This window comes from Cherax quadricarinatus, chromosome 49 (assembly GCF_038502225.1).
Source record: "Cherax quadricarinatus isolate ZL_2023a chromosome 49, ASM3850222v1, whole genome shotgun sequence".
Classification (NCBI taxonomy): Eukaryota; Metazoa; Arthropoda; class Malacostraca; order Decapoda; family Parastacidae; genus Cherax; species Cherax quadricarinatus.
In genome coordinates, this window is record NC_091340.1 from 9,807,022 (window position 1) to 9,818,595 (window position 11,574).

General features: G+C 42.1%; 1 protein-coding gene across 1 annotated transcript in view; it reads left to right on the top strand.

Annotated features, from left to right (window-relative positions):
* Nucleotides 1-10,514, top strand: part of LOC128696944 (neuroligin-4, X-linked-like) — a 156,353-nt gene extending 145,839 nt beyond the window's left edge. Inside the window, exons 8-10 of the mRNA XM_070095182.1 lie at nucleotides 5,483-5,637; nucleotides 6,106-6,224; nucleotides 7,692-10,514. Of these exons, the coding sequence (XP_069951283.1) occupies nucleotides 5,483-5,637; nucleotides 6,106-6,224; nucleotides 7,692-8,575 (1,158 nt within the window). The 3' untranslated portion in view covers nucleotides 8,576-10,514. The remainder of the gene's footprint in view (nucleotides 1-5,482; nucleotides 5,638-6,105; nucleotides 6,225-7,691) is intronic.
* Nucleotides 10,515-11,574: the final 1,060 nt, after the last annotated feature.

Here is an 11,574-nt window from a genome sequence, read left to right on the forward strand (position 1 = left end):
GTGAATGTTTCAGTAACTCTCAGTACTGGGAAGAGTGAATGTTTCAGTAACTCTCAGTACTGGGAAGAGTGAATGTTTCAGTAACTCTCAGTACTGGGAAGAGTGAATGTTTCATTAACTCTCAGTACTGGGAAGAGTGAATGTTTCAGTAACTCTCAGTACTGGGAAGAGTGAATGTTTCAGTAACTCTCAGTACTGGGAAGAGTGAATGTTTTAGTAACTCTCAGTACTGGGAAGAGTGAATGTTTTAGTAACTCTCAGTACTGGGAAGAGTGAATGTTTCAGTAACTCTCAGTACTGGGAAGAGTGAATGTTTCAGTAACTCTCAGTACTGGGAAGAGTGAATGTTTTAGTAACTCTCAGTACTGGGAAGAGTGAATGTTTTAGTAACTCTCAGTACTGGGAAGAGTGAATGTTTTAGTAACTCTCAGTACTGGGAAGAGTGAATGTTTTAGTAACTCTCAGTACTGGGAAGAGTGAATGTTTTAGTAACTCTCAGTACTGGGAAGAGTGAATGTTTCAGTAACTCTCAGTACTGGGAAGAGTGAATGTTTCAGTAACTCTCAGTACTGGGAAGAGTGAATGTTTTAGTAACTCTCAGTACTGGGAAGAGTGAATGTTTTAGTAACTCTCAGTACTGGGAAGAGTGAATGTTTTAGTAACTCTCAGTACTGGCAAGAGTGAATGTTTCAGTAACTCTCAGTACTGGCAAGAGTGAATGTTTCAGTAACTCTCAGTACTGGCAAGAGTGAATGTTTCAGTAACTCTCAGTACTGGAAAGAGTGAATGTTTCAGTAACTCTCAGTACTGGGAAGAGTGAATGTTTCAGTAACTCTCAGTACTGGGAAGAGTGAATGTTTCAGTAACTCAGTACTGGCAAGAGTGAATGTTTCAGTAACTCTCAGTACTGGCAAGAGTGAATGTTTCAGTAACTCTCAGTACTGGAAAGAGTGAATGTTTCAGTGACTCAGTACTGGCAAGAGTGAATGTTTCAGTAACTCTCAGTACTGGCAAGAGTGAATGTTTCAGTAACTCTCAGTACTGGCAAGAGTGAATGTTTCAGTAACTCTCAGTACTGGGAAGAGTGAATGTTTCAGTAACTCTCAGTACTGGCAAGAGTGAATGTTTCAGTAACTCTCAGTACTGGGAAGAGTGAATGTTTCAGTAACTCTCAGTACTGGGAAGAGTGAATGTTTCAGTAACTCTCAGTACTGGGAAGAGTGAATGTTTCAGTAACTCTCAGTACTGGGAAGAGTGAATGTTTCAGTAACTCTCAGTACTGGCAAGAGTGAATGTTTCAGTAACTCTCAGTACTGGGAAGAGTGAATGTTTCAGTAACTCTCAGTACTGGCAAGAGTGAATGTTTCAGTAACTCTCAGTACTGGCAAGAGTGAATGTTTCAGTAACTCTCAGTACTGGGAAGAGTGAATGTTTCAGTAACTCAGTACTGGGAAGAGTGAATGTTTCAGTAACTCTCAGTACTGGGAAGAGTGAATGTTTTAGTAACTCTCAGTACTGGGAAGAGTGAATGTTTTAGTAACTCTCAGTACTGGGTAGAGTGAATGTTTTAGTAACTCTCAGTACTGGAAAGAGTGAATGTTTTAGTAACTCTCAGTACTGGGAAGAGTGAATGTTTTAGTAACTCTCAGTACTGGGAAGAGTGAATGTTTCAGTAACTCTCAGTACTGGGAAGAGTGAATGTTTTAGTAACTCAGTACTGGGAAGAGTGAATGTTTCAGTAACTCTCAGTACTGGGAAGAGTGAATGTTTCAGTAACTCAGTACTGGCAAGAGTGAATGTTTCAGTAACTCTCAGTACTGGCAAGAGTGAATGTTTCAGTAACTCTCAGTACTGGAAAGAGTGAATGTTTCAGTAACTCTCAGTACTGGGAAGAGTGAATGTTTCAGTAACTCTCAGTACTGGGAAGAGTGAATGTTTTAGTAACTCTCAGTACTGGCAAGAGTGAATGTTTCAGTAACTCTCAGTACTGGAAAGAGTGAATGTTTCAGTAACTCTCAGTACTGGGAAGAGTGAATGTTTCAGTAACTCTCAGTACTGGGAAGAGTGAATGTTTTAGTAACTCTCAGTACTGGCAAGAGTGAATGTTTCAGTAACTCTCAGTACTGGCAAGAGTGAATGTTTCAGTAACTCTCAGTACTGGCAAGAGTGAATGTTTCAGTAACTCTCAGTACTGGAAAGAGTGAATGTTTCAGTAACTCTCAGTACTGGGAAGAGTGAATGTTTCAGTAACTCTCAGTACTGGGAAGAGTGAATGTTTCAGTAACTCAGTACTGGAAAGAGTGAATGTTTCAGTAACTCTCAGTACTGGGAAGAGTGAATGTTTTAGTAACTCTCAGTACTGGGAAGAGTGAATGTTTCAGTAACTCTCAGTACTGGGAAGAGTGAATGTTTCAGTAACTCTCAGTACTGGCAAGAGTGAATGTTTCAGTAACTCTCAGTACTGGGAAGAGTGAATGTTTCAGTAACTCAGTACTGGGAAGAGTGAATGTTTTCGTAACTCTCAGTACTGGGAAGAGTGAATGTTTCAGTAACTCTCAGTACTGGGAAGAGAGAATGTTTTAGTAACTCTCAGTACTGGGAAGAGTGAATGTTTCAGTAACTCTCAGTACTGGGAAGAGTGAATGTTTCAGTAACTCAGTACTGGGAAGAGTGAATGTTTCAGTAACTCTCAGTACTGGGAAGAGTGAATGTTTTAGTAACTCTCAGTACTGGGAAGAGTGAATGTTTCAGTAACTCTCAGTACTGGGAAGAGTGAATGTTTCAGTAACTCTCAGTACTGGCAAGAGTGAATGTTTCAGTAACTCAGTACTGGGAAGAGTGAATGTTTCAGTAACTCAGTACTGGGAAGAGTGAATGTTTCAGTAACTCTCAGTACTGGGAAGAGTGAATGTTTCAGTAACTCAGTACTGGGAAGAGTGAATGTTTCAGTAACTCTCAGTACTGGGAAGAGTGAATGTTTCAGTAACTCAGTACTGGGATGAGTGAATGTTTCAGTAACTCAGTACTGGGAAGAGTGAATGTTTCAGTAACTCTCAGTACTGGCAAGAGTGAATGTTTCAGTAACTCTCAGTACTGGGAAGAGTGAATGTTTCAGTAACTCAGTACTGGGATGAGTGAATGTTTCAGTAACTCAGTACTGGGAAGAGTGAATGTTTCAGTAACTCTCAGTACTGGCAAGAGTGAATGTTTCAGTAACTCACAGTACTGGGAAGAGTGAATGTTTCAGTAACTCTCAGTACTGGGAAGAGTGAATGTTTCAGTAACTCTCAGTACTGGGAAGAGTGAATGTTTTAGTAACTCTCAGTACTGGGAAGAGTGAATGTTTCAGTAACTCTCAGTACTGGGAAGAGTGAATGTTTCAGTAACTCTCAGTACTGGGAAGAGTGAATGTTTCAGTAACTCTCAGTACTGGCAAGAGTGAATGTTTCAGTAACTCTCAGCCCTGAAAGGTCCCATGGGGACTGAAAATTTTGAAACTCTTTTAAATAGCTCTTATGAGAAATATATTGTTCAAGGTTCCTCAGTACGTGGGAGATGTGTCTCGAAGTCCACTAGTTGAGGCACTAAAAATCTTCTTTTTCTTCTTCTTCTTCTTCTTCTTCTTCTTATTATTATTATTATTATTATTATTATTATTATTATTATTATTATTATTATTATTATTATTATTATTATTATTATTATTATTATAAATATTATTATTGCTGTTTTTACTGGCAGTAAAGATACCCAACTGTTAAATATGTGTTTTATACATGTTCTTGTAACTCTCAGCCCTGACAAGAATATTTCCATAATTCTCAGCTCTAAGAAGAGTGAATCATTCTTTAACTCTCATTCCTGAGAGAGAAATGAGAATCTTTCACCAAGGTGATAATGTTGTCTCATTTGAGCATCAATGTGGAACATGTGTAGTCAACAGTCATCATGACGTTCAGTTTACGTTTATTTGGGTAAATTAACTCACATGCGACGTTTTGAATTTTTATTACTGGCAATGTTTCTGCGGGCAAAACGTTGCCTTAATAAAACACCCGAACGTTGCAGATGTTTCGTATATATCTACTGTTGGGTAATAGGGGCATCAGGTGTTAGGTTAAATATGAATGGGTAACAGTGTCATCCTGATGAGTGAGACACGTGATGAATGAGACACATGCTGATGAATGAGGCACATGCTGATGAAATAGACATATGTTGATGAATAAGGCACATGATAAATGAGACACATGATGAATGAGACATATGTTGATGAATGAGACACATGCTGATGAAATAGACATATGTTGATGAATAAGGCACATAATAAATGAGACACATGATGAATGTGACATATGTTGATGAATGAGACACATGCTGATGAAATAGACATATGTTGATGAATAAGGCACATGATAAATGAGACACATGATGAATGAGACATATGTTGATGAATGAGACACATGCTGATGAAATAGACATATGTTGATGAATAAGGCACATGATAAATGAGACACATGATGAATGAGACATATGTTGATGAATGAGACACATGCTGATGAAATAGACATATGTTGATGAATAAGGCACATGATAAATGAGACACATGATGAATGTGACATATGTTGATGAATGAGACACATGCTGATGAAATAGACATATGTTGATGAATAATGCACATGATAAATGAGACACATGATGAATGAGACATATGTTGATGAATGAGACACATGTCGGTGAATGAGACACATGTTAATGAATGAGACACATGATGAATGAGACACATGTTGATGAATGAGACACATGTTGATGAATGAGACACATGTTGATGAATGAGACACATGTTGATGAATGAGACACATGTTGATGGATAAGACATATGTTGATTAATGAGACACATGTCGGTGAATGAGACACATGTTAATGAATGAGACACATGTTGATGAATGAGACACATGTTGATGAATGAGACACATGTCGGTGAATGAGACACATGTTAATGAATGAGACACATGTTGATGAATGAGACACATGTTGATGAATGAGACACATGTTGATGGATAAGACATATGTTGATTAATGAGACACATGTCGGTGAATGAGACACATGTTAATGAATGAGAAACATATTGATGAATGAGACACATGTTGATGAATGAGACACATGTTGATGAATGAGACACGCGTTGATGAATGAGACACATGTTCACCATTCTGACTTCTTTATTACGATTAAAGATATCGAAGTACCGTTCATGTGTCTCATTCATACACATGTTAGACTTGCCTGTATCACCCACCTCGCCCAGGGTTCGACCTGGAGCTTTTCGGTTATAAGCTGAACGTTTAACCCCCTGCTCTGTGAGGTACGTATCGTTTATTGATCTTATTCGTCAATAAAGGATCACAATGGACTTATATTCGTCTCTCTTGACCATCCTTACGGTGTTTAATACTTTTCTTCTTGATTCTCCTTGGCCAGACGGGGCCAGACGTGTTTTTAAACGAGCTGCTGTATGTGTTTGGTTCACCGCTGGGGTCAGTGGCACCCTTGGCACCGGCCCTCAACTTCACCAAGACGGACGTGGCACTAAGCGAGGCTATTATCAACATGTGGACAAACTTTATCAAAACCGGGTAAGTCAGACCTAAACTAGTGGTGTCCTTAAATTTTCGACATAAGACTTAAGAAAATATATTTTAGACTTCAGTGCAGACTCAGCCATTGGCAGAATTTCCGTGAAAGTCCCAATACTGAGGTACTTAAAAATTTACAGAAAAATAGTTTTAATTTGGTGAGACTTGAGACAGGCTGGTCAACCCTAGCTGGGTCTTACACCCCATTTAATTTAAAAAAAAAATTCACAACCTTGCGGTCTCAGTTATTTACGTCCCATGGAATTTTTTACTTATAAGTATTTTATTAAGACACAATATGGAGTTTGTGGCATTTTATTGAGACGTTTCCTTCACCAGTGACTTTATCCATTGATGAAGTCCCTCGTGGGCGAAACGTCTTCTCGACAGAGTTCCATTTACAACATATTGAGTTTTATCAATGGCGTGTTTGCATTGTAATTAAGCTGAGTCTCATTGTATCCACAGGAACCCCAACGAAGGAGGGGTAGGAGGAGAGACAGTAAGTGGAGGGAAGGAGTCCCAGAGATACAGAAGTCAGGAGTGGGCTGGCTACGACCCTGTCTACCGTAGATACCTCGACCTGGGTGAGTAGTACCATTGCCTCTGAGTAAACTGTTATAACCATAACGTAAACTTTTAAACGGGTGGACCAGTAAGCCAGGGGGAGACCTCAGTCAGAAGACCAAAAGCTCCAGCTGCGAGTCATTACATGACTAAGACCCGCGTCAGGAAATACTTGTTCTGTTTCCAGATACATCTAATCTAACGTAACGTAACGTAATCTAGTCTAACCTAACCTAACGTAATCTAACGTAATCTAAGCTAGCCTAACTTAACGTCACGTAACGTAACGTAACCCAACTTGCCTCCTGTAGGCACACCACAACGTGAAAACATCAGTGAAGGAACAACATCACTCTAGGGAACACAATACAACAACAGTAACATCACTTGAAGACAGCTGTTGTTGTTCCCTCTTGTTTACTGCCACTTGTTGTCAAGGTTGAATTTGTTTCCTCAAAATTAGTCAAATCCCGGAAAGGTGAAAAACTACCTTTCAAATAAATTGAGAATAAATAGAATACTTGATGACAAATTGATGAATAAGACACATGTGCAAAACTTGTGTATTTTTAATGATAAAACGTTTCGCCTGCATAGCAGGCTTCTGCAGTCAAATAAAGCTGAATATAGACGTGATCTGTGTTAAATTCGCCTATATTCGACTGATGAATCCTGTTCTCTGGGCGAAACGTGCTACATTCATCACATGACAAAATGTGGCGTCCAGGCGAAATATCTTTTCTTAATAAAGTGACCATATAGCTAAATAATTATTAATATATTCTTTATTTAATAATGAAACAGCAGTTTCTCAACATAAATTAATAATAAGATGGTCAGAGCAATTAGCTCACAACCTAAATGCCCAGAGCTCGATTCCCGGGACACTGTGAGGCTACAATGTTAAACTACATTACACAAATAACCTGTACATAGGAGAGAGGAGCTTGCGACGACGTTTCGGACCCAGTTGGACCATTTACAAAGTATTGTTTTGTGCCTTTGTGTTCTCTGTAGCTGCCTCTGTTTACCTAGCAGGAAATAGGTACCAATGTTATCAATCCTGGCGAGTGTGTCAGCATCCTGGTGTGGTGCACTAAGGTCAGACCTTGATATCAGGTCTGGCTCTTTAGAGCCCATCAGAGGAAGAGGAGGTGCCTTGAGGCTGGTGAGGAGCTCTTGATTCTAGGAACTGGAGTTACCTTCCTTCTTCTCGGATCAAACCTGATTACGTGTCACTCCATGGTGCTGTATTACTCTTAATGATTTAGCGCTTTCCTTTAATAAAATATTAAAATAATAATAATAATAATAATAATAATAATAATAATAATAATAATAATAATAATAATAATTTAATTATAATAATAATAATATTATTATTATTATTGCTATTATTATTATTATTATTATTATTATTATTATTATTATTATAATTGTTTAAAATTATATCATTCATGCTGCTCTTGTTGTCCTTGGTCGTACAGGAGGTCGTGGACGTGTTCGTGATCACTACCGTGCTGGTCGTGTGGCACTTTGGTCGTGGCTAGTGCCAGGCCTGGAGAAAGTCGGTTCTCTCTATGGACCCGACTCTCTCTTCCACAGACTGCCCGACCACGAGAAACCCGACTCGTACTCCGGACCTACCAGGCCAAGCAACCTTTCAACCAACTTCTTGCCGCCTTCAACCACACCGACACCCAGTAATCCTCCCACGGTGGCTGCAACCACGCACAACACACAACCACCCACTCTGCTGGTGCTGACGAATTCCAGCAACGTGGCTGGTCTTATGGAAGATGTTTCAAGAGGAAGACAACAACAGCAACAGGGGCAGTTTCCTTACACCACAGCTCTCAGCCTCACCGTAGCTATCGGATGCTCCTTACTCATTCTCAACCTACTGGTGTTTGCTGCTGTGTATTATCGCAGAGATACCGCGCGCCTCACTAAGCAAGGAGGCCCTACTAACCACGAAAGTAGCGTTAACGAAACCGGGAACAGCATTCAGCTTCGTAGCACTGGCGATATCACCGCCGGTAAGCTATCCTCGCCTTCGAACTGCGGAACGATGCGCTCTTCGGCGACACTTCGCAGCAGTCTGGCCACCTCCTGCGACGGGGAACCACAGCACGAATGGCCACCCGACTACAGCAGCTGCTGTCAGAGTGGCCAGGGTGGTGTTCTGAACCCCGGAGGCGAGGTTACTAGCGTGTGTCCACCCCACAATGGAACAGCTCGTTCAGTCTCTCGACCTCCCCCACCACCCAGGTCTTCCTCCTACCCGTCCCATGTCGAAGCTCAACCTCTTCTCTCTCCAACTGCCCTGCTGAAGGTTAGCAACGCCACCTGCTCAGAGATGCGAGCCTAAGCTATTACGAAGCCTAGACTGACATTCTCGGCAGTTAGCTTCCTCAACTCTAGGAAATACACTGGTTCAGTAGCCCCTTAGCCTGTGTTAGATGGCAAGTGCGGCAGGCAACTACAGTAGAAAGAAATTTGGTGCTGACCAAACTTTTAATGTAGATCTCAATGAAGTCATGACTTGAGGAGAGTGTAGAGTGTAGTGTGAATGTAGAGCTTCATCAAGTCATGATAAAACTCTGTATAAAGCGAAACATGGTCTATAACAGAGGTCTGTTCTGCATCATAGTTCTCTTCACAAACCTCTGAGCCTACCTAAGTGAACGAGTAATGATAAATCGACGTTTTTAATATTAATCTGTACAGTGTAGGTATAACTTTAAAAACGCATTTTGAAACCCATTATCCATATTTATTATTAGAATTTGAGTTTGTATAGATCACCAGTGGAAATAATTTTCATGCACTCTCCGATACACTTTGAAAGGGCAGATTTATAGTGAGATCGCAAGAACATTAGTAGTGTTCAACCCACCGTCACAGTGACAGAGAAATGTTCAGCAGATATATACTGCGGCGAAATGTATAGACAGTGAATAACATGGTAATGGAATGTAGAAGACGGATGATGTGATGAAATACTCCAGGATATATGTACGGTGAGAGGTATCGTGCAGTGTATATATACACAGAGAGGTCTATTTCTCTCTTTGGAACACGCAATTGTAAGTGATCATTACTGGCAGAAGATTTTTTCACTCAATGCTTCCTCTCTGTGTTGTTTACAAGTGTATCTTATTTTATGTAGGTTGTTTTGAGAAAAAAAAACTTATAAATAATTAGTAGGTGACACAGTAGGTTTGAAGTTTCTTAAGTAGTGTAAATTTTCCTTGCTTGAGAAGGCAGTGACAACGGCCTTTGTAGAGGAAGACAGTGACAACAACCCTTGTAGGGGAAGACAGTGACGACAGTCCTTTTACGGGAAGACAGTGACAACAACCCTTGTAGGGGAAGACAGTGACGACAGTCCTTTTACGGGAAGACAGTGACAACAACCCTTGTAGGGGAAGACAGTGACGACAGTCCTTGCAGAGGAAGGCAGTAACGACAGCCCTTGTAAAGGAAGACAGTGACAACAGCCCTTGTACGGGAAGACAGTGACAGCAGTCTTTATAGGGGAAGACAGTGACGACAGCCCTTTGTGCAGGAAGACAGTGACAGCAGCCCTTGTACAGGAAGACAGTGACAGCAGTCCTTGTAGGGGAAGACAGTGACGACAACCCTTGTTCAGGAAGACAATGACAGCAGCCCTAGTTGGGGAAAACAGTGACGACAAGCCTTGCACAGGAAGACAGTGACAACAGCCCTTGTAGGGGAAGACAGTGACGACAAGCCTTGCACAGGAAGATAGTGACAACAGCCCTTGTAGGGGAAGACAATGACAACAGCCCTTGTAGTGGAAGACAGTGACAACAGCCCTTGTAGGGGAAGACAGTGACAACAGCCCTTGTAGGGGAAGACAGTGACAACAGCCCTTGTAGGGGAAGACAGTGACAACAGCCCTTGTAGGGGAAGACAATGACAACAGCCCTTGTAGGGGAAGACAGTGACAACAGCCCTTGTAGGGGAAGACAGTGACAACAGCCCTTGTAGGGGAAGACAATGACAACAGCCCTTGTAGGGGAAGACAGTGACAACAGCCCTTGTAGTGGAAGACAGTGACAACAGCCCTTGTCGGGGAGACAGTGACAGCAGCCCTTGTAGGGGAAGACAGTGACAGCAGCCCTTGTAGGGGAAGACAGTGACAACAGCCCTTGTAGGGGAAGACAGTGACAACAGTCCTTAAAGTGGAAGACAGTGAAAACAGCCCTTGTAGGGGAAGACAGTGACAACAGCCCTTGTAGGGGAAGACAGTGACAACAGTCCTTAAAGTGGAAGACAGTGACAACAGCCCTTGTAGTGGAAGACAGTGACAACAGCCCTTGTAGTGGAAGACAGTGACAACAGCCCTTGTAGTGGAAGACAGTGACAACAGCCCTTGTAGTGGAAGACAGTGACAACAGCCCTTGTAGTGGAAGACAGTGACAACAGCCCTTGTAGTGGAAGACAGTGACAACAGCCCTTGTAGTGGAAGACAGTGACAACAGCCCTTGTAGTGGAAGACAGTGACAACAGCCCTTGTAGTGGAAGACAGTGACAACAGCCCTTGTAGTGGAAGACAGTGACAACAGCCCTTGTAGTGGAAGACAGTGACAACAGCCCTTGTAGTGGAAGACAGTGACAACAGCCCTTGTAGGGTGAGACAGTGACAACAGCCCTTGTAGGGGAAGACAGTGACAACAGCCCTTGTAGTGGAAGACAGTGACAACAGCCCTTGTAGGGTGAGACAGTGACAACAGCCCTTGTAGGGGAAGACAGTGACAACAGCCCTTGTAGTGGAAGACAGTGACAACAGCCCTTGTAGGGGAAGACAGTGACAACAGCCCTTGTAGTGGAAGACAGTGACAACAGCCCTTGTAGTGGAAGACAGTGACAACAGCCCTTGTAGTGGAAGACAGTGACAACAGCCCTTGTAGGGGAAAACAGTGACAACAGCCCTTGTAGTGGAAGACAGTGACAACAGCCCTTGTAGTGGAAGACAGTGACAACAGCCCTTGTAGTGGAAGACAGTGACAACAGCCCTTGTAGTGGAAGACAGTGACAACAGCCCTTGTAGGGGAAAACAGTGACAACAGCCCTTGTAGTGGAAGACAGTGACAACAGCCCTTGTAGTGGAAGACAGTGACAACAGCCCTTGTAGTGGAAGACAGTGACAACAGCCCTTGTAGGGGAAAACAGTGACAACAGCCCTTGTAGTGGAAGACAGTGACAACAGCCCTTGTAGTGGAAGACAGTGACAACAGCCCTTGTAGTGGAAGACAGTGACAACAGCCCTTGTAGGGGAAAACAGTGACAACAGCCCTTGTAGGGGAAAACAGTGACAACAGCCCTTGTAGTGGAAGACAG